Source organism: Pimephales promelas, chromosome 14, assembly GCF_988280905.1.
Source record: "Pimephales promelas chromosome 14, fPimPro1.hap1.1, whole genome shotgun sequence".
Lineage (NCBI taxonomy): Eukaryota > Metazoa > Chordata > Actinopteri > Cypriniformes > Leuciscidae > Pimephales > Pimephales promelas.
The window spans coordinates 5,336,526-5,361,184 of record NC_142782.1 but is presented as its reverse complement, the minus strand read 5'-3'; the positions used below and the strand labels follow the sequence as shown (position 1 = coordinate 5,361,184).

At 37.7% G+C, this 24,659-nt stretch overlaps 1 protein-coding gene and 1 non-coding gene across 2 annotated transcripts in view; one reads left to right on the top strand and one right to left on the bottom strand.

The window, feature by feature from the left end:
- On the top strand, window positions 1-72 carry trnaw-cca (transfer RNA tryptophan (anticodon CCA)). The gene has a single exon. It is a non-coding gene; the product is annotated as a tRNA-Trp (tRNA).
- Window positions 73-6,107: 6,035 nt separating this feature from the next.
- Window positions 6,108-24,659, bottom strand: part of frmd3 (FERM domain containing 3) — a 59,266-nt gene continuing 40,714 nt past the window's right edge. The window contains exons 10-14 of the mRNA XM_089119313.1: window positions 22,819-22,907; window positions 20,987-21,061; window positions 20,769-20,837; window positions 19,649-19,773; window positions 6,108-8,110 (exon numbers count right to left, since the gene is read on the bottom strand). Coding sequence (XP_088975439.1) covers window positions 7,458-8,110; window positions 19,649-19,773; window positions 20,769-20,837; window positions 20,987-21,061; window positions 22,819-22,907 — 1,011 coding nt within the window. The 3' untranslated portion in view covers window positions 6,108-7,457. The remainder of the gene's footprint in view (window positions 8,111-19,648; window positions 19,774-20,768; window positions 20,838-20,986; window positions 21,062-22,818; window positions 22,908-24,659) is intronic.

Below are 24,659 nucleotides of genomic sequence, written 5' to 3'. Positions count from 1 at the left end.
GGCCTCGTGGCGCAACGGTAGCGCGTCTGACTCCAGATCAGAAGGTTGCGTGTTCAAATCACGTCGGGGTCAATCAATCTCAATTTTGAGCGCAAGTCTTTAATAAAATTTAAGAATCTTTGTTGCTAGACCCTTGAATCACGTTCAGTCTCTTGCACGTTATGTGTGAATGAGTACGAGCAATAAGCTGCTGGCTGCAGTTCACTGAATGGCCACCGGTGTCACTAATAACAAGGGTTTATGAATTTTACATATAGCCCCTTTAAAATTAATTAAATATTAGGTCTCACTTTATATTAGGTTTCTTTAACTACTGTGCACTTATTTGTAAAAACTATTTGTACTTATATTTTGCTGCTATGGAGGGTAACCGTGTAATTATAGATGTAAGGTATTTTTAAATGTAAGTACAATGTAAATACAGAAATTTCCTTGGATCAAATGATTTGTTTAAATATTAATATTAATATGAATTGATATTTATTAAAATATCAGAATAAATAGAAGTTAATAAATTATATTAATTCAGATTAACTAATGATGTTATTTAATATTATGAAAAAATTCTGACAAGTGTGTCCAATATTTGACTTGTAGTGTATACATGTCATTTAATTAAAAAAAAAAAGATTAATTTACATTGATGAATAATGACTACAGTAAATCACAACCTTATACATTATGTAGGTGTTGTGTTATTCTGATATTGATTTGATGATGCACGTATTGTAATGGTAATATATTGATTAAATATGAGCCTGTAGGAATATCAACCACACAATGAGCCACAAATAACATACAATAGCAATCAAATATTTTCTCTGCGATAGCATATCCATATAAATGCCTGTCTGCTAATATGCATATTTGTTTTCTTTACTTTTCGTTTTTATCAGAAAATAAACCGCTTTTTAAAGATCCTTCAGTATTTGACATGCGTTCCTGAGAGAGCCACCTGCTGTTAGACAGTAAATATCAGCGATCAGCGTTTTTTATTTAACTCAATATAGTTGACAGAAATGTGTCATTAGCCCTTTTGCTATCACCTCAGCAACAGATGTGACATCACATCAGATTTGCATCACAAGTAGCCGTGTTGATTTGATTAGTTGATGTGGTCAAAGCCCTGTGTCAGGCAGATCAACGTCAGTCTGATCCTGGACCGCTGAAGGAAACACTAACGTAATCGTGCTATGTATTATCATCTTAAAGGGATAGTTCACCCAAAAGGAAAATTCTTTCTCATCAATTACTCACCCTTATGCCATTCGATGTATATTACTTTATGTCTTCGGATAAACACTATTTTTTTTAGGAAAATAATCCATCTCTGTGAGTCCATATGATGCAAGTGAATGGGATTTAGCCAAGCGATAGGTTTAAGAAAAAGACTTATATTTTGAACTCTTTTAACTATCAATCATTGCTTCTGGTGTACTTTCATACGAGCGATCATGAGAGGGACGTTGACACACTTACAGTCATGGTTGGATTATTGGCACCCTTGGTAATATGAACAAAGAAGCCTGTGAAAATAACATCTTCTTTGTTAATCCTTTTGATCGTTAATTGAAAAAAAGTTCACAAAAATACAACTTCATTGAAGTAAAACAATTAAAAATGTTCTCCAATACATTTAATGGCACCCTTTTATTCAATACCTTTGGCAACCTCCTTTTGCCAAGAAAACAGAGTCTTCTCCTGTAATGCCTGGTGAGTTTTGAGATAATTCTCTGTACTGAATCTCTCCAGGTCCTCCATGTTGGTGCATCTCCTCTTTAGTTCAGCCCACTCATTTTCTATAGGGTTCAGGTCAAAGTGGTCATGGCTAAATTTTGTGCTCAGTGACCCATTTTTGTGTTGATTTTGACATTTGTTTTGAATCATTGTCCTGATGGAAGATCTAAAGACAGCCCATTATACGATTTCTAGAAAAGGATGTCAGCTTTAGATGTTGGTATTTGATAGAATCCTTGATGTCATGTATCTTAACTAGAAGTCCAGGACCTCCAGAAAAAAAAAAAACATTAAAGATCCAGAGGTATATTTAACCGTACACATTGGGGAACTTTTATCTTTGCTTGCATCAAACCCATCTCTTGTGTTTGCCGCCAAAAAGCTATTTTTCTTTCCATCTAACTATAGAACCAGGTCCCGTTCAAAGTTTTAGTAGCGTCTAGCAGCTGAATATGCTGGAATTTGTTTTAGATGAGAACTGAGGATTTTTCTTGAAACCCTCCCAAACAACAGGTGGGGATACAGGGGCTATTGGATCATATTTTAGGCTTTCTGACCCCAAGACTCAACAAATCTCTGCAAATCTCCATCTGTGAGAATCTTTGGCCAGTCAAACGTTCCTCCTCACTGTGCATTAAGGCGATATAGACACAGGCAGATTCGTAACATCTTTATTAATATCCCTGATGGTTTAGCTTTAGCTATTTTCTTACCGCCACTTTCTATTCTGTGAAGCTCAACAATCTTCTAATGCACATCAGAACAATTTTCTTTGGATTTACTCATAGCGATGGATGTTTAAGGGAATTTGGCCTTTGTGTTTCCTCATATTTAAACTCCTGTGAAACAAGACGTCATGGCTGGATACTTTCATAGTCACCCCGGTGTGCTAATTTAAAATAAAATATGAATGGGATGAACTTCAGAGATATTTTACTTATAATAATTTCTGGGCGTGCCAATGTGTTTTTGGGGGAAAAAAAGGGATTTTCCCCCCACTTTCAATTGTTTTACTTCAATGAAAGGTTAGATTTTTTTGCAAATATTTTGATAAAAAGATCAAAAGGATAAACAATACAGATTTATTTTTAGAGCCATCTTTTATCATATCTACCAAGAATGCCAATCATTCTGAGCATGAGTGTATGTCACGTGTCTCAACGTCCCTCATTTGAAACCTTGAATGACAGTTGACTGGAAGCAATAATTCATATTTTAAAAAGTTAAAAATATCAGTATTTTCCTTACACACACCTGTCGTTTCACTTCAGAAAACATTTATTGATCCGTAAAAACTTTATTTCGATGGTCCACTTCAGACATTCTACTTTGCAACTACATCTGTCAAATGATTAATCGCGATTGATCGCATCCAAAATAAAAGTTTGTGTTTACATAATATATGTGGGTGCACTGTGTACAATTATATATATATATATATATATATATATATATATATATATATATAAATACACACATGCTTGTATATATTTAAGAAATATTTTCATGTATATACTGTATATACATTTATATATAATTTATATTATATATAAATATAAATAATTTATATATAAATAATATTTGTTTCTTAAATATACATGTATGTGTGTGTATTTATATATATACAAAATAAAATAATTACACACAGTACACCCATATATATTATGTAAACACAAACTTTTAACTTTTTAAACGTTTAAAAACTTTTTTTTTTTAAATGAAAATTTTGAAAAATGAAAAGTTATGTTGGCATGTAGTTGCAAAGTTACTTATAGTCAGTAGAATGTCTGAAGTGGACCATCGATATAAAGTCGACATAAGATATAAGGTTTTTCAAGCGTCGACCGAGTGGCACCCATTCACTTTTATTTATTGGACTCACAGAGATTTTTTTTTTTTTTTTTTTTAAATCTTCAGATGAAATCTGAAGAAAGAAAGTCGTGTACATCGGGGATGGCATGAGGGAAATAAATTGGTGAGAGAATTTTCATTTTTGGGTGAACTCAAATGATTCTCTTTAATTACATATAAAAAGTGTCAATGGAAAAAGCCATCACAGGTTTTTTTCTGGTTTGGCATGTATGGGGATATAACAATAAATAAATAGAAAAACAAACTTCAAATTTATTTGCCAAACAAGTTATCCAAAGGGAAGTTAATCTGGGACAAAAATACATTTCATGATTCGATCAATTCCCAAGGAATAAAATCAAGTTGTGTGCTGCATAAGTGACTGAAACCCTTCACTTACAGTATACAACTGACACAATCAATACGGCCTGAAATTTAAAAAGATATATAAAGATAACTATAAAGAAGAGGCAACTGTGCAAATGAAATGTAAATTTCACAACGTTTTGGGGCCAAATGGACCATTTGTAAAGTAAATTTTATTAGCTGCACTTTCATTGTTTCAATACGTTCAATCTTTGGAGTTCCCCATGATGATATTGACACGACACATGTTCTTTAATAGGTGGATTTATGGCATTTCATGCAATCGGTTAGGTATTTTGTGTGATTACAGTGATCCGTTTCATAAGAGCCTCTCAAATGTACTAGCAACCTGCTGTTACATCTGCTCATGACATCTGAAAATGTGAAAAAACAAAATCAAAATCTGTTTTAAAGTTTGTGCTATTCTATATAAAAAACACAGCACAGCATTTTAAGGTAAACTATTGGTGATAATAAAAATATTTCACTTCTATACCACCTAATTTTAGTGTAAATCAGTTAAATAAGATAACTTAGGTTTTTTGTTTTTTTTGCTGAAAAATATAACTAACTGTAAGCGTCACATAAAAATGTATAAAATTTTAAAAACAGATATTAAGTTTTAGCATGTATAGCTTGCCCTCGCTCTCATATCTCTGTGTGTGTGTGTGTGTGTTGCTCTGTGAGAGGCTGAGAACGTTTAATCCAATACAGTGTTATGAGGTCAAAATATGCTTGTCTTTAATAGCTGATTTGATTTTTAAGAAAAATAAGTTGATTTAGGGAAGCGGGTCCGAGCTCATTTCCTGCCTGTGCCTCTTCTACATTTTGACTTGCATTATTTGTGTTGTTATGGAGGTTGATTGAATCAAAGACATCAAATCATTTGATATGGACTCTTCATATGATATGAGTATACTTGATTTCACTTGGATACTGCTATAAGGGTCCAAAATGAACTTAATTTGATGAAGGAGGGTTTAACTGGCCATTTTGGCTAGTTACGAAACCTTACGCATCGTGACCTTCTTATGAAAGCTTGTTTCTGCCACGGAAAAGGCGACTGTGACTTTTTATCTCACAATTCTGACTTTTTTCTCTTAGTTGCGAGTTTATATCTCACAATTTAAACTTTATAACTTGCAATTCTGAGTTTATATAAAAAAAAGCCAGAATTGTGAGTTTATTTGAGACTCTGCAATTCAGAGATTTTTATTGATATAAACTCAGAATTACCTTTTTTTATTGCATGGCGGAAACAACTTCTGTACCTTCCAACCCTGACTGAAATAAGCGAATCAAAGACACAAACTGACTTTAAAAAAAAAATGATGTAGCCTCTTCTAACAAATTTACAATCAGAAAATAAACTAGGATGCCATGATGTGTCACATTCCTGCCGTTAAGCCAGCAAAACAGAAATATGAGCAACAAAGTCGTAATGGGTCTAGAATTTTTTTGTTTGTTTTTGTGAGAGCTGGTGTTTTACAAAGAGATTCACTTGTATGTGATGCTTGAGCTGATGAGGAGTCAACTCAAAAGAGTCAACTCAAAAGAGCCAACTCAAAAGAGTCAACTCAAAAGAGCCAACTCAAAAGAGTCAACTCAAAAGAGTCTAGGATAAGAATTGATTCTTTTAGTAAAATCATTGATTCCTCCAGTCTTCAGTGTCAAGAAACATTTCTTATTATTACCAATGCTGAAAACTACGGAAGCCCTGAACCGCAACCTAAAAAAAAAAAAAGTCAGTAAAAAAAAAAAAAATCTGTAAAAAAAAAAAAAAATCTGTAAAAAAAAAAATAATCTAGCATTTCGAGATTAAAGTCGAAATGTTTCGAGATTAAAGTCGAAATGTTTCGAGATTAAAATCGAAATGTTTCGAGATTAAAGTCGAAATGTTTCGAGATTAAAGTCGGAATGTTTCGAGATTAAAGTCGAAATGTTTCGAGATTAAAGTCGAAATGTTTCGAGATTAAAGTCGAAATGTTTCGAGATTAAAGTCGAAATGTTTCGAGATTAAAGTCGAAATGTTTCGAGATTAAAGTCGAAATGTTTCGAGATTAAAGTCGGAATGTTTCGAGATTAAAGTCGAAATGTTTCGAGATTAAAGTCGAAATGTTTCGAGATTAAAGTCGAAATGTTTTGAGATTAAAGTCGAAATGTTTCGAGATTAAAGTCGAAACATTGTGCATTCATAACAGTGCGCGTCCACTGGCTCAGAGCGCGCGTGTGAAGTCGAACTGCCATGGATAAACCCAAAATAGTAGCTTTTTACTTTTATCTGAATTACTTATCTTACTTTATCGTTATAAAACATAATGCGCCGGAATAGACTTTAGCCTATAGGAAAACCAACACGGAAAACACTTTTCAGACTGGATGGAGAAATCCAGCTTTATGAATGAATGAATGAATGAATAGGGCATTTATATAGCGCTTTCATATATGCCTACACTCAAAGTGCTTTACAATCATATCAGAGAATCTCTCCTCAACCATAAGTGGTTAATAAATCTTAGGAAATCACAGGATCCGGCCAAATGATTGGATACAGAATGATGCACTTAAAATGTATCCAGGGCGTATTTACGGTGAAGAGGGAGACCGAACAGTTACTGTTGTGTTCTCGACCCAGATAGTGTTGACTAGACGAGCACGAAAACAACTCAGAAACACTGCTACTAGCACGTGTGACGTGTGTAGAATTTTGTCGAAAGCCCAGATAAAAGTAAAAAGCTACTATTTTGGGTTTATCCATGGCAGTTCGACTTCCCACACACACACACACACACACGCGCGCGCTCTGAGCCAGTGGACGCGCACTGTAATGAATCCACAATGTTTCGACTTTAATCTCGAAACATTCCGACTTTAATCTCGAAACATTCCGACTTTAATCTCGAAACATTCCGACTTTAATCTCGAAACATTTCGACTTTAATCTTGAAACATTTCGACTTTAATCTCGAAATGCTAGATTTTTTTTTTTTTACTGATTTTTTTTTTTTTTTTTAGGTTGCGGTTCAGGGCTTCCGTAGAAAACAGTTGTGCTGCTTAATATTTTTGTGGAAACACGGATAATTTTTTTATTCAGTATTCTTTTCGATTGAAGATTTCACAATCCCACTATTGACAGCTAAGGCAAAAAGTTCATTTTGGACCCTTGATTGATACGTTTTTTTAATGACAACAGGCATGTGAAATGAATTGAAAATATCGAAAAGCCATACATATCCACTATCAATGTTGAAATGTAAGATGCATTTCTATCCGAGCTGTGCTTTTCGTTTGCCCTTCATGAAGTTGACTGAACTATCTGAGAACAGGCACATGCTGTTCTCTAATGCTACTTACGGGACACTACAGCCTCAGTTACCGCTATGAAAACGTATATTGGCATGATTTGCAAAGGATGAATAAATCATGTGATGTAGGAGAGCAAACCTGCCCATTCCATTTCATTCCCGCCCCCGTTCCCTGTAGTTCCAGTAGGGCGGTGCGCCTCAGTCGCCCCATAGCTGCTCCGTTATGAGTTCGAGTTTGCAGAGGAACCAGCGTCGCATGGGGCAGTAGTACTCGTAGTGGAACTGCTCGAACTCGGGCGTCTGGCGGATGTCATGCAAGAAGGAGATGTCCAGGTCCGACTCCAGCAGGACGAGGAGGAGGGGAAGAAGAATCACGAGGAGACCGATGGCCATCACCACCAAACGTGCGGCACTGCTCAGGCAGGCCTGGATCTGGTGCCGCCCGCTCGACGGGTTACACAGCGACTGCCGAAACGCCTCTCTGGCGAGTTCCCTCTCCCTCTCCGCGTGGAGCTCCGCCTGCATCTCTGGATCCGCGTGCAGCTCCTTCAGCAAGCGCGCGGGACTCTGGAACAGCAGGTCTAGGCCGCCCTGCCCCTCCTCCACCGGCGTCGGGACCATGCTGGCGCACGGGCTGTACGCCGTGTCAGATATGGTGAGGGTGCTGCACCCGTCGTCTTCGTTGTCTACGCGGATCTCTCTCCTTTCCTCGTCTGCTCTCGTCCTATTGGCTGCCTCGTCTTCTCGTCTGCCCTGACCGTGGTTTTCCCTCTCCTCTACCTCTGCTTCCTCAGGGGTGACCGACGGTTTCAGTGGGGACAGATGGACAGATTCTTTCAAAGCCGAGAGTCCTGCGGAGTGGACAATTGGTTGTGTTAGACACTAAAAACTCACAGGATTCCGACGACATTTCCTGAACGACATACGGGTCATTGTCAGGATAGCCATTATTATAGCTACATCTAAAATCGGGAGGATCACTTGTTAATAATGATAATTCATTACATTTACATAGTGCTTTTCTCAGCACTCAAAGCATTTTACATTGAAGGGGGGAATCTCCTTATAGGGATTAGTGGGATAGTTCACTTTGAAATACATTTTTGATATGTTTTAGCTTACCTCAAGGACATCCAAGATGTAGGTGTCTTTGTTTCTGCAGTATTTTCAAATTTGATATTTTTAGGTCAAACTGTTCTTGTCTGTCAGTCATATAATGCAGGTCTATGGTCACCACCTCAAAGAGCATGCACAGAGAAGTCCAAATTAAACATGATTTAATGACTCGTAAATGTAAGTACACACTGATGGCCTAAGACACGAAACGAGCGGTTTGTGTGAGAAAACAAACAATATTTATATCGTTTTTACCTCTTCAAACCACAGCCACGTCCAAGTGATCTGAGGGCGCGGGCGCTATAGGAAGAAGTTATCTTTCGCACTGTTGCGAAAAAATTCAACGTTATCAGTTGATATTTCGAAATCGTCTTCCATTGCAATTTCCTGTATATCTAAATATGTTTAGATCTTCACAGTGAAGGGTAACACTTCCGAAATCTCTGTGTAAACAATGAGTGACGTACACGCGCGAGAGATCACTTCAAGACCGAAGCGCCCGCACATTCAGATCACTTGGACGTGGCTGTGTTTACAAGAGGTAAAAACGATATAAATACTGTTCGTTTTCTCACACAAACCGCTCGTTTCGTGTCTTAGGCCATCAATGTGTACTTACATTTACGAGTCATTAAATCATGTTTAATTTGGACTTCTCTGTGTATGCTCTTTGAGGTGGTGACCATAGACTTGCATTATATGACTGACAGACAAGAATGGTTTGACCTAAAATATCAAAATTGAAACTACTGCGGAAACAAAGACGCCTACATCTTGGATACCCTTGAGGTAAGCTAAAACGTACCAAAAAATTTTAACCACCATCAATGTGCAGCATCACCTGGATGATGCGACGGCAGCCATATTGCACCGGACGCCCACCACACACCAGCTTATTGGTGGAGAGAAGACAGAGTGATGAAGACAATCAGTATATATGGGGATGATTAGGAGGCCATGATGGACAGAGGCCAATGGGACAATTTCCCAGGATGCCGGGGTTACACCCCTACTCTTTTTTCGAAGGACATCCTGGGATTTTTAATGACCACAGAGAATCAGGATCTTGGCTTTATGAAAGTTTTTAAAAAATTACCTAGAATTTGTTTCTGTTTAGATTAATTCATTTCTTTTTTCTAAAACGTTTAATTAATTTTCAGACAGTTTGTTTAACCTCAATATGACGTGACATTTCCCCCTTCATATTTCGGATTATTATTATTATTTTAAGTTATGCGTTTATTTAACCTTGCACTTCAGTTTATAAGTAACAATATACACACACACACACATACAGTATATAACATTCACTGCACACAACATCCTTTGAGCTAACTAAAATATTATTATGTCATTGTGGCTTGCAAACTATTCCACAGTTTAAAGCTTTTGCTCTTGTAGTGTGCATGTCGTATGTGTTTATACAGCAGTTTAAAGGCATGGCTGAAGCCTGTGTTCTTTAGACAAGTCCCATCTAAATATAGACCCAGCTGCCTGGGTAGTGTGGATTAAGACAAGTCTCCCGGCTAAGTTACCACTGACGTCGATGCTTCTCCATGCAACTATTCTCTAACACACACACAGACCTCTGTGATGCCATCTAACATAACCATCTTCTCATTTCCCAATGATATTTATATAGCTGCTATTGAAAAATAATTCATGTTTCTTCACATTGAAACTAGATTGTTGGATTGAAAACAAAGCATCAATTCCACAATTAGTAATTAAATGATCTATAATTGACAGGAGGTACTAGATTTCAGGGCATCAGCATTGACAGCCACTTAACAGTGCCTGAAATGTAATATTTGTCAAACTAATTGGATAATCATGGGTTATCTATTGAACACCTTATACAGAAGCACACTTAAGCAAGTAGATGCAGGCATGGGCAAAAAGAAGATGTCACCATGGCGACATAGAGAGCCATTTAGCCCAGGAGGATGTAACAGTCATCACTAGCAACAGGCCGTCGTGGTTACCATGGCAACAGATAGATGCAACAATAACTTAATATGAGGGTGATTTTTGTAAAGACATCCCCTGCCCTCCACTCAAATGACAGAACTTGATTTTTCAATTTTTTTTTGAAGAAAATTGTTAATTTCCTGAGCAAAATGATTGCAACCTAGCTTTTTTTGAAAAAAAAAAACAAACAAACAAAAAAAACAACAACTGTTAATTCATGAATCACTTATGTTTAGTAGCCACAATTTTAACCACAACACTTAATAATTTAATTTGGACCCAATCACTCAGGTTTACATTAAAAAATTTTCCCAGCAGTGTCATAGACTTTGTCTTTAGATAAAATAATTGTAGTCAATTATTCTCTAATGTAAATCTAAAATAATATCAGAGAAATGGAAATGAATATCTGAAAAATATTTGTATAAACATTTAACAAAAAATCCCAACATTTACCAAAAGCTCCTGAAATAACATTATAGTGACCACACTATTGTACTACAATGTTGTGAATTCCTTTGGTTTAGTTATTCATTTTCTATGTTTTAGTGTTGGCTTTATACATGCATTTTTGTCAACCCTTTGGTCATTATTTTATTATATTATTAATGACAAGTTAGGATCCAAAGTAGGATCGAGACTTTTAAGATGCCATTAAAAAATAATCTTCTATGTTATGTTCAAAAAGACAACATTGTATTTTGGGGTGACCGATCCCATTAATTTTTCCGAATGATCCCAGGTTGCTTGTCAATGAAGAAATCAAGTAGGAATCATCATTTTAACCGTATTTTGGAAGCTTCCGTACCGGTTCCTGAGATGCGATTTCCATGGCCGAGCAAACGCACATATACGTCTCGTGCTGTGTAGTTGGCCATGCGGAGTTGCAGGTTGTGACGCGTGGTGATCTTCACCTGACAGCGAATGGCATCCGCCCGCTCTTCCAAACTTTCATCCAAAACCGCATTCAGAAATTCATCGGCATCCTCTTGTAGATATTCCTCAGCAACAACTTCACAACCCACCACACTGTGAACACCATGCTCCCCCTGCTCTCCGAGAATCTCCATATCTGACCCCCTCCACACCTCCCTCTCAATCCCAACCTCACTGCACAACGACCTTCTCACAGCTTCTGTCTGGTTGAATGATGTCAAACACTCTCCCTAACTCTTCTGGTTGGGTTAATGCTGTAATAAATCACACACACCCACAGGATGGGGGTCCTGCCGGCCCCTTTCCTTCACCGGATAGCGGGCATGTCGACAGTGTTAACAAAGTCGGGGCATTAGGGGTCGGATCAGCCCAAATGCAGGATGAGCTATTTATACAGCATCAGTCATAGCACAAGGCTTTGCTAATCACAGAGGCTGATTATGGTGAAAAGATCCACTCCGGAGTACAGTACAGCTAGCATACATCACACTCATCCTGATCTGAGGTGTCATGCCGTAGTCCCTGAACAATCTCTTTTTGAATACTTTATTAAAGAGGCATGAAACCCCTGCTTCAGTTTCGAAAATGCTACAAAAGTGGGCGTGGCAAACAACAGCGTCAAGAGGGACACAACAATAACTTCTGATTCAGACATAGGGCTGGATTATCACAATATTTTTGGCATAAAATACAATAGCGAGATTTATTGCGATAATCATTTACCATTAATGGGAAAGGAAATGCTTTCCCCATATTTGTTAGATCTTGAAGCTTATAAACACAAGAGGTAATCAGAGTAGAAACAGAACAGCTGTGCCAAACTAATTAACAACCAATGAGACTAATTAGTGAGATAAGGAAAACAGAATCACAGAAACTGAGCCGAGACAGCACATACATGTTACAGTAGGAGGTAGGTGTGGAGCTGGTGATGGACAGGAGTCGTTGGAGACAGATAAGTCAGTGGAGAGAGACACCATGGTGGAGCCAACAGTGGGAGGAGCGTGGACTGAAGGCCTGGCTGGAACCCATGGACCGATTGACGAAGGTGGAACCAGGGTGCATGGAGTTTAGAGATGATGAAGGATCACAGTGACATCCACGGCCCATAAGCCCAAGGTGGAGCTGCTGGCTTATGGGACCGAGGCGGAGACAGGGGCTCAGCAGAATGTTGCTACGACAGCGGAAGTGAGGATGACAGGGAAGCCGGAGAAGCTTGGTGGAGCCGAAAGGGTAAATGTAGTAAAGGGTCGCCTTGAGATTACAGTCGGCGACTGACTGAGCCAGAACTTTGAGGAAGCCTGGAGGAGTCCTTGGGCTGACAGACCGCAGTAGAGTCGAGGGAGTGCAGAGCCAATGGGTTGATAGACCGAGGTGAAGACATGGGCCTAGAGCCTTGAGGTGAAGTCGGGGAATCCTCATATTAAAGCCGAGCTGTTGATGGGGAAGCCCGAGGCGAATCCGATGGGCCGCACAGTTAGGGCGCAGGCAGAGTCGAGGGGAATGGCGACACCGGTAGAGCCGACAGAACCAGCGAAGAAGATGGGACCAGGAATCGGGTGGGAACATTTGACGAGGAAGAATTCAAGACAGGACCAGAGCATGCCGGCCAGGACCGGTGTGGAAGTTGAAGAATCGAGGCTGGGGACTCAGGAGGAAACTGGATCTGGTCCTCTCCTGGCTCTGAGATGGACTTAACACAGCACACTTCGCCTACAAGGAGACCCAGGTAGCAGGCTCTAGCACTTGTTCTGTGGTAGGCCTGGGCTTTTCTGCCTCGCATTTGTTGAACGGGGAGTCATCCAGCTGGAGCACCGTCATACCAATATTCCTCCAGCGCCCTCTGCTCACAGGTCATGAGGCAACGTAATACTGGTGAGCCCATATTTTCCTTATATTACTCACTTGGAGGGTCCTGTATTCTGTCAAGGGTGGCTGTAGTCACAACTCCCATGATGGATAAGATATATTATAGTATATAGATAGATAGATACAATGAGGAATGAGGACCCATCTATCCATAGCACGAAGTTGATGTAGTTCTCCAGCGTCCAGGATAGGTCTCCTCGCGGCATCACAAAGCAAGTATCTCCGTCCAGCCCACACCAAAATCCTCCATCAGGGTGAGGTCACTGCAATGTGGCTCAGTGGCTGATATCAACAAACTCCTTTACATATTCCTCCAGGCATCTGCCACCCTGGAAAAAAAAAACTGTCACTCCCTCTATGAGTTCCTTGCCATTCAAGGGGGCAACATTGATGGACGCAATTACCATGCTCCTTCTCATCTCTAGGGTCTGGTCTTCTGTCACAATACAGAAGGAGTAGAAGTAACTCAAGTTCACAGAAGTTTTTTAGAAGATAGCAAAGAGCAAGCAGGATAATACGGTGATTGTTCACTAAATAGATGAATAAGCAGTCTTAGATTAACTTGTAATAGTCTCTCTGTCCATTGCAGGGGCTGTGATGGTGGTAGATTAACAGGTGGATCAGAAGACAAGAAGATAGAGGACGATGATGGGCAGGAATCTCATCAGGTGAGTAGTTCAGGTAAGGAGTCAGGTCAGTTGTATGGGTGGTAACAACACTCTTTCCATAAGGATTGACGAGACCAGACACCGGTAACTGTGAGAAATACAGGCTTTTGTAGAGAGATTCTAATGAAGGTAATAGACAAGTAATTGTGGAGTGTAAGCAGTTGGTGAGCAGGAAGGATTTTGGGAATTGTAGTGCTGAGAATAACTGAGCTGGTGTTTGTGATTCTCGTGTAGCCAGATCTTCAGACTGACGGAAGAAGGTCTGAACTCTATCGCAACTTTTCTTGGCCAAGGACCGTCCAAGAGGACGTTTGACTGACATGTAACGGAACCAATCACAGTTCATTTTGTTCTGCGTCATGTTTAGGAGCATACCAATATAATCTCGATTTCCCTACAATAACAGACCGGCGTGGATCTAATAAATGATTCATTCAAGAACATTGTGCAAGTTTACTGCAACAATGGAGCCACGAACTTCACACACTTTTGAAAGTCCAGCGTTTAGTTGAGCCTGGTAAGCCCTTATAGACACAGTTGTAAACACAATGGCTTTCTTCTTCCACAAGGGGTTTTGGAGTCACAGCATTTGTTTCCAGGTGGACTGATAAAGAATGCGACAGACACGTCTCCCGGACATCCTGTAAAATTCACCCAATTAGATTGCGACTTCGAAACTCCTCAAAATAACTCTCAAAATAATCAAAGCTGCAGAACACGCAACAAAACGAACATATATTATACATGGTTTTGTAAGCTTTGACAGCTATAATTTAATGCACAAATAAATGCACAGCTGTTCACAATTGTACTCTGCCTCGAAAATATATATAAAAAGACTGTCGCAGCATTAACTTTTGGTTAACTCGTTTTAACTACTTTTGTTAATAACTAGTTTTCTCCTACAATTAAAGTGAATGGATGATGTTGCTCAACATATCTGTAATAAAGTTGTAATTAAGTTGTATTGCATTTTTAGTATACATTTAAAGGAGAACTCCGACGCAAAATGAACCTTTGGTCTAATTACACATTGTTACCTAGTCAACCGTTATCTGAGATTTGTTTTCATGATTGCCGAATGTAAATAGTTTTATCTCTAAAAACAGTTTAGCCTATAACGCTAGTATAACGCTAGTATATAGGGCATAGAGTAATGACAAATAAAAATCGCTTGTTATTACCACTAACAAGGCTCAAAATAGCCCCACACTAACACGGTAGCATAATAAGGGTCCCTACATACAAACCGAAGCATTGAGAACTTTGTCAGTGTCCATACAGTTTAATAAGAAGATATTTTATACACACAGTCAACTTTGCGAAAACAGGAAGAAGCCATCTTTGAAAAATAGTCTCTACCAGTCGATCTACGAACGCTGATCCAAGTGCGCTGGTGAGATGTCAATAAGGTGATATGGTGAGCGTGAACAGTAGGCTACGTGTACATATTGAAGAGAAGAAAATGGTTAGTGTTTGCGTTTCTTCCGGACCATATGAGATTCTGCACAGTTCAGCGCACTTGGATCGGCGCTCGTAGATCGACTGGTAGAGACTATTTTTCAAAGATGGCTTCTTGCCGTTTTCGCAAAGTTGACTATGTGTATAAAATATCTTCTTATTAAACTGTATGGACACTGACAAAGTTCTCAATGCTTCGGTTTGAATGTAGGGACCCTTATTATGCTACCGTGTTAGTGTGGGGCTATTTTGAGCCTTGTTAGTGGTAATAACAAGCGATTTTTATTTTTCATTACTTTGTGCCCTATATACTAGCGTTATACTAGCGTTATAGGCTAAACTGTTTTTAGAGATAAAACTATTTACATTCGGCAATCATGAAAACAAATCTCAGATAACGGTTGACTAGGTAACAATGTGTAATTAGACCAAAGGTTCATTTTGAGTTCTCCTTTAAAATATAAAGTAAAACTTTTAATTTAACATTATTAAAAAAACTGCACTGAAGTGCATTCATTTCATGAAAGTGAACTCTAAGTAAATGTTTGGGTCAGATATTCCTTTAAGGCTTCTAGAAGTACTGTTGTGTGGTGCAAAGCAACAAAAAACAAAAGTGTGTAAGTCTCAAAGACAATTTAAATATTTCTCACCAAAATCAGTTAACACTGTCTAATCAAACAAATCAACTCCTTGCAGTAATCACAGCATGCCTTGATTCCTGCATAATAGATTAAAAAGCCTTTGAACGTGATGAAGCTGCAATATCTAATAGACAGTGGGATTTGGAAACCCACTGTAATATCTAAGATCCGAGTCAACAAATGGTCTACTTTAATCAAAAGCTATGCTGTTGTCTTGATTGAGTTGTGAATGTCCCCCTTAAATAGCTAAAATGAATATGACAGATTCATTGTCCCAAAGTACCATTTTCATGTATGGGTCACTGTTCTCTACGATGGAAAACTGAAACAGTTTGACATTAGAACACAATCCCCAATGACACTGCACAAAAACCTTTTTTAAAGGTCTTATTATAGCCTAGAAATCTAGACGCAGCCTAGCATGATTTTGCAGACAGTGTGGTCTAGGAACTCTCCGTTGGCTTTCGAAGTGGAAAAAACTAACTCTGGTCAGGCCAATCACATCGTGTATAGAGTTGGTGGGCGGGCTTAACACAATGACGGCAGAGTTGTGGCGGTTCTGCGGCGTGATTTCCATAGGCGATTTCCCTGCTACTTGAAAACAAACAAGATACTATTGGCTAACAGCAGTCTTTCGAATTGAAGTATGCCAATTGTGAGTTCCCAGACCTAACATCTTGATGGGCTAGTCTTATTGTGCTTTTTTAGCATTTTCAACTTTCTAGAGTTTTCTTCTGGGAACGAACACCTCGTAATATTCCTCATTTAAGTGATTTCCACCCAAGGCAAATGCAAAAAAAGCGGCAAGGCCTCTTTATTTTAAGTTAGTAGTGTGTTGAAACTCGCGTTTGTAAGTGGTGTGACATTTCCCAAACACGCTCAAAGCAGTTGACCAATCACAACACGCTGGTCCAGCCGACCAATCAGAGTACATTGAGTTTTTCGGAAGGAGGGGCTTCATAGAGACAGGAACTAAACAGAACGTTTCTGACAGACTTACAAGAGAAGAGCTGCAACAATATCAAATATGTGAAAAATAAGTTGATCAAGCATGAAAAGAGAATCAGTAAAAAAAAAATTTAGCTAAATGGGTTTATAATGCATTTCGTAGTACATTATTTTAATACAGGATGAACAGGGAAATTCTGAGAAGAGCCAGTGTGACATTCAGTTGTTAAAACCTTGTCCTGTCCTCCGGTAACTTGATCTTTAAGGGGCTTAGTATTGATGAACCAGCTTCAGGACTCCTCACGTGGACTACACGGCTTTATCTCCCCAGAATTGCGTGACTAAACCTTTACATGAAACACTCTGATCATACTCCTTCCTCACTCTGTTCCGATTGATCTGAGTTTAAACAGCTAAGTGATTCAAGTCAAGGACATCATTAAACCAACAGCTTCTAACTCCTTTGGCATGTGTACTTGAGTGTCATTGCTTTAATGCAAACCTCTAACAGCACAAGCCCGAGCAGGCCTCTTATCTAATCACTGCTAACATGCTGTCTGCAGGGAAATTCACAAGCATTTTTAAAGCTATGATTGGAGTCTCCAGATACCAGCACCTCATCGGCTCACTTTAAACATTTCCCTTGAGAATGGGGGGTGTTATCCTGTTAACTGTCACCCCCCCTTTTTTGAATAGACATGAAAATGCACATTTCGAACTTAAATGGTTGTAATTCAAGAACGCTTTGGAATATAGACATATGATTGGTCTTGTTTTAAAGAAGACATTTGGCAGATTTTTGTAGAAGTGAAATAAATTAAGAAAGTGAAACAGAAAAAAAGTTATAGAAGTTTGAGTTTATGGAAATGTACAATGTAAAAATATTAATTATTCATATTTTACATAAAATATATATTTTCAAAACCTGGGCTACTCTAAAATGGCAGAAAGATCAAAGCCAAAAATCTGAACAAGTTGTGTTTTAAATTTTAGGTTGATATCTCAAAAAATGAGCTTTCAGTAAGATTTTGTTTGAGCGCAGTACCAAACTTTTTCACTAGGGCACAATCAGACTCCATTACTGCCCATATAAGGGCGCCTGCATTTCCATTCGTGTTTTGAGTGATCTGAACCATTATTTTCACAATTTTCATACAATTTCTGAAGTAGAGATCCTATTCAGAAGTAGCATGGGAAGTTTGGCAGATTTTGATATGAATTGAAACTCTAAGAAACACATACAAAGAACACGCATGTAAGTCACAGCTAGCTGCCACATCACAAATGGTGAATTTATTATTTTTTTCTTGATATTTCAAACTTTTCAGACCTTTTTTTTTCAAAATAATTGAATGGATTCTATCTTTTGAACTTTTGGCATGAAAACAAACTGGGGTATCTACCATTTTTTCATGATTGTTCATGTTTACTGCTATTTTAAAATAAAGGTCTGAACACGCCTTATGAGTATGAAAATATTCTTGTTTTATATTGATAAATTATGGCTCCTCTGTAATATATTTTGAAAATCAGTCACCAAATATGGAAACTAGAGATTGTAAGCTTTCAAATGATATATAGTTTGTCAATATTATTTAAGGTATTTACTAAGATATTATTGTTTTAAAAATATAGTGGCAAACGTCCCACCTGTGGGACGGTGACAGTTACCTGCCAACAACGTCTAGGTGCACTAGGTCAGTTTTTCATGCAAAATATACAATGGGCGATACAATAGTGTTTGACTTTTTAACTTGTGTTATTGGCGTGAAAAAAGCATCATGTGAGATTACATGTGTTTATTTAGGGCGTGTGTCTACCAAAGCATTTTTTCTTAAGGCCAGTATATTTTTTCCCCAATTGTTTTCAATGGGAGTGCTGCGTATTTAAAACACCAGTCACGTGACAAGGCGCGGAAAGTCTATTTCACGGTGTGCATGGCACATTTGGTTTTTTTTTTTTCTGGTTGCCGAGAGAAAAACAATGTTCAACTTTGGGTTAAACTCATCACTGTAACGTTTTACCCAGTCGTCCAATAACAGTGTAGGAGGGGTGGGATACTGCTTGTAAAACAACAACAGACGGCAAAAAGACAGAACAAAATCTTTTAAAGCAAGTGCTTTACGTCGTGTTCACATTTTTATCTTCAGAAACAAACTATGAAATCAGATACTACAAACAATTCCATGAATATTTCATATCATACCAACCAAAAACTATACTAGTCATGTTAACTGAAAAAAAAACCCTGCTTGGCTGCCTGGCGTTTTCAGCTGGAAGAAAATGCTTAGGTGGCCACACAGCATTTCTAAAATAAGACTAAATTAAGTCATTTTTTTCAAAGGTCAGTGAAAAGCAGTGCTTAAACCTCCAGATGTTGTTCATCCACACCTGACTAAGCTAGTTCTCTTAAAAGTGCTGATCTACCCATTCAGTCGTATCTGACTTTCGGCGACCTTATGAACGAGCATTCTCCATGCCATTGAGCACTGATTTTTTCAACAGTTTTAATGTTCATATTGGTGTCTGCTTCGATGGTGTCGAGCCAGCATGTTTGTTGCCGTCCCCTTCTTCTGATACTACTGACTTCTCTAGCGAGTTTACATATCATATAAGTCATATCTTTGCTCTTCATTATACCAGATCAGTCAATCACCTTCTTGTACAATAAAAAAAAATTTTTTTAGTCATTTTCATTTCAGCGGTCTAAGTTTTTTTTGTTTTTTTACAGTTGGAGGGGTTTATCCTTAAGGTGTGTATGCATGCAGGAGTGTGTTACCAATGTCTGCTGAGGAGTCTCTGTTTTCTCTGCTGGAGCTCAATGCTGGTAGGAGGGGCTCCATGTTCATAATGAGCTGTTTATGACTGAGTGAAGTAAAGCTTCTGCTTTGGCCAAACTGAGATCTGAAACACCCACAAAAGCAGACACAGAAAGACAACATTTCACAAAACAAAGTTTTTTTAAATAAAAGGGTTTGATACATGTCACGTTCAAAATTCAAGGCATCATGAGCAACGTACGCCCAAGTAGATCGTAGAACCAGTCGCCACCATTAGTCTGTTAGCCAATTAACAAATACAAATATTTTTGTATTGCTTTATTGCCATCACTTATTTCAAATATAACACTTGAGAAGTGTACTTTATTGTTTTATTATTTACACTTATATGTTTTTAAAATCTTAAAAGTATATTTTTAAAAGTGTACTTACAGATATTATAATAGTATAATACTACTGAAATAAAAAACTACTTAAGTATACTTAAAGAGAGTACACTTTCACGGCTGTTTTTTAGAACACTTAAGGACACTTTTAAAAGGTGCCCTTTGTAATAATGTCAAATTAACAGTTTTAGTTAAAAATCATAAAAATTGTAAGATTTTAATTTACGATTAAATTTAATATTTTAAATATACAAAATTGCAAGTTTATCATTACAAATCTAAGATTACAAATTAATTTAAAATTACTAATAAATTATTAAATACATGTTAACACATTTTCATTTAATTGCAAATAACATGCAATCAATGTCAAAAAACATAACATTTAGTATGAACTTCAGGAATATTATTTCCATATTAAGTGCTAAATGTACAAAAAGAACAAAAAGAAAGGGGAAAAGAGGTCATTACATACAGTACATTGTCTCAAAAACACATTATCCACAATATAATTTGTTTATTTGTGAGGGTCAGCGTGAGGATGGAAAATGGTCAAAGAAAGCATGGATTATACAGTAAGTGGACTTTATACCAAAAAAAAGGCTACGTGTATATTATGACCCTTCAAAACCATAAAGAGCCTGATCCCCACGACCTTCTAACCCACAAACAGTTTGTCTGGGTGAAGTGTCATCTAAATACAGTAAGAAAACTATTGAAAATGGATGCTGACCTGTGTACAACAGGAGGTTCTCTCTGAATCTTTGAACTGGCTTCAATCACTTCTTTAGCCACCCGACCACTGGAATCAAACCAGAAACAATCATTTGATCCACTTAAATAATGTGAAATAAAATCAAACTGAAGTCAAATGAAATTTGTCATATTAGCATGTCTGACATATCATTTACTCTTATCAGGTAAACAGCACATAGAGGCGAATCATCTCACCTGTAGCGAAATCGGCTTCCCTTGAAAAATATACTGCTGCTGGACACAGTCTTTATCTGACTTGACTTTGCACATCTAAATCAGAGAAATGCATTAACATTTAGTTATGACTGAATTTGCTTTGCTTAAATAAAATCAAAATTGTGAGCAAAAAAAGTGAGATGAAAAGTCACAAAGTATGTGTTTATGTAAGCAGTATGCATGTCCAGTAAGCAGGACCATACAGAGTCTGTGTCTGCTGTTTCTTCCAGCTTACAGGCTGTAGTATTCTCATTTCCATTTAACAGTTGTTGCTATAAATATATAAATCCATTCAGCATAATTCAGCAGATTTTCTAGCAGATAATCAGTGTAAAAAGTGTACTGATACTGTGTGGCCTGCTCATGAGGGCAGTTTGTCATTGATTGATTGATGTGTGTGCTGTTAATATGAAGACAGGGATAACTGCCAGTGTCCTGGTTTGATATGTGCAGGCCTGCTGTCATTAAAGCTCTTAATTAAAGGGCTTTCTACAGTAATGTGACACCACTCACACATAGTAACCAGAGACAGAGAAAGAGACAGCGGCACTTATATCAGGGTCATTCTCAGGAAGCGGCGCCATTCGTGTGCTGTGTTTGTCCTCATGACCTCATACTGATATAATCACCAGGATCTAGAACTTAGTCACATTATATGCGAAATCTATTTTCAAAAATGTATATTTCACTGAATTTTAACTCATATATTTTTTTTTTTCTGTTCAACTCTGTTATGTTGTGACATTCTTTAAAGGGATACTCTATTTTACAACTCCCCCAGAGTTAAACAGTCAAGTTTTACCGTTTTCGAATCCATTCAGCTGATTTTCTGATATTTTAGAAGAATATCAGTAACCGGACAGTTTCTGTTTCTCATTGATTTCCATAGTAGGAAAAAAATATACTATGGAAGTCAATGAGACCAGAAACTGATATTCTTCAAAAAAATCAGAAAATCGGCTGAATGGATTCGAAAACGGTAAAACTCAACTGTTTAACTCTGGGGGAGTTGTAAAATGAGCCTATTTCCAAAAAAAAAGTGGAGTATCCCTTTAAAAAAAGTAATGATTTGAGGAGTGAAATCATGAAAAACAAACCAAGGTAAGTTTAACATTCCATATTTCATTTAGTAACTTACATTGTCACAGAATTCCATCAAAGTGAAACATTTTAACTAAAAAAAATCACTCATATCAGACATATTTTTCACTAAATAACTCCAAAAGACTTTGTATTTAACAGGGTTGGCATAAAAAAGAGAAAAGTCATGGGTTAATACATATACATACATACTTTACATACATTTAATTATTTTAGCATTACATTAGTACTAGAGACTGACCCATACACCACTGTTCCAAGGTTTGTCTCTAATGCTACAGTAAATCCAGTAATGTTGTAAAAAAAAAAAATGCAAATAAAATGTTAAAATAATTGTTTTAATTTTGAATATATTTCAAACGTAATTTATTTCAAATTGTGTTTATTCAAAGCTGAATTATCAGCATCAGTCTTCAGTGTTACATGATCCTTCATAAATAATTCTAATATAGTGATGATTTTCTGCTAATATGCTGATGATTTTCTGAACTATTTTTGAATATTATCATTTTTGAAATTTAAAGTTATGCTGCTTAATTATTTAATGGAAACCATTTTTTCCAGGATTGTTTATTGATCAGAAAGAGAAAAAAAAAAAAAACTTGGAATAGTGCTGTATAAAAACACCAAACCACAAGCAAATGCTAGAGAGACACACAAATAGAAGTGTGAAGAAGAGAGAGAGGGGGGGTTAAAAGGACAGCTCTCACTTGTAAAATGCCTGATTTTCCACAGCACATTTCCACAGATGTTTACAGGCTGCTGGTGTGGAGGTGTGGAATGTCAGAACCAGTTTCTTCTGCAGAGAGATGAAAAGACAGAATGAATAACTTAAGCGTGGATTCTTAGCAAAGGTGACAACAATCAACTTAAGTGAACGGGGAGGAAAAAAGGACATAAAAAGATCTATAAATTACACGGAGATGGAATCTGAGCACAATGTCATAAATAATGAGAGCTGAACAAAATGCTGACCCAAATCTGTGTGCATGTTAGTGAGAGTGATGGCTACTGAGTGCAGGACGGCTTTACCGGGAAGAGTGCAGGGAACATGAGAGTGTGGATCAATATAACACGTCATTACGGCACAGTAGGTTAACCGGTTAGCAGCACATTGACTGGAACGAACATAATGTACACTGCAATTATTAACCTTCATTTACACTACAGATACTGCAATATGTTTCACAAGGACATAAATTAAAGGAGTAAATAACAAGGAGCTGTGCACCACCATGATTTTACAAAGATTGTGGTTAGTCACAACAAATAATGAAAGTCTCCAATGACCAATAAATAATTATATTTATTATGATTTATAATTCACAATAAACAATTCTCATAAGTAATATAGCTGCAAGCAGCAATTATCGGGGTCCAAGTGCTTTAAGACCTCTAATCACATTTATAAAAAAGGTATTATGTTTTATTTATCAAACATGCAACTACTTAGATCATACATGGAAAAGACCATTTACAGCCAATACAGACAATTTACTAAGGAAATATAGTAGTTTTAAAGCTTTTTAACAGTTATCGAGGTTGAGCCAAAAACCACTAGTTCGCGAAAGTAGATTTTTAAAATAATCTCCAATATTTAACAGTTCCATTGACAGTAGTGGTCCTAGAATCCATATAATACTTTACGTATGACAAAAAAAATTAATACACTCCCCGAAACACCCTTTCGAAAGGGCCGATTTCTTTTGGATTCCTCACAAGCCTCTAGGGCCTTGAGTAAAACAGGCCCAGCGAATTTCGTTCCGATCAGCCTCCGTTATCCTTGTCTGACAACTGCTCAAAATTCATGGACCGACGGAGTCCGTGTTTTCGAGATACGTGAATGTCCTCGAAAACAATGGTGGCACCTTGGACAAAGACACCGCATGCCGGTTTTCAAGTCAATTGGACTGACTGTTGCATATAGCTGTTTTGGTGAGGGATTTTTTTTCACTTTATTGCGCCACCAATTGGCCAATCGCCATGTTTTTTTTTTAAAGTGACATTTTTTTTGCCCATAAATATGAGTACAGAGTCTAAAGGAGTTATCTCATTCTGTTCAAGAGGGATAGACGTCTTAGTAAAAGAGGTACCATGTAGGGTTGGGTACCGAAACTCGGTTCTGACGTAAACGGTAGTAACCAGACCGAATAAGAATGAAAACTTCGGTGCCTGATTTCGATTCTTGAGTCTGTGGCATGAGGCGCACACACGCAGTCTCTCGCTGTCTCCCTCTCCCTCTCCGACGTGCGCGCACTATACGGTTTATTGAAGCACTGTCTGATCTGTCTCGCACGCGCGCTCTTGCTCGCTCGCTCTAGATTCCGGGAGATTTGAACTAATTTGCGATCATCCGGGAGCCGTTATCAATATGCGGGAGACTCCCGGAACGTCTGCTGATAGCGAGGAGATTAAACACACGTTTATGTTTGGCTGCATTTCACGTGTAAAATTACTCGTCAGAATAACGATTGTCTATGGATATAGAATCACCATTCGCGCCGCGTTGACGCTCACGTCGTATATATATTAGCGTGCGCATCATCTGTTC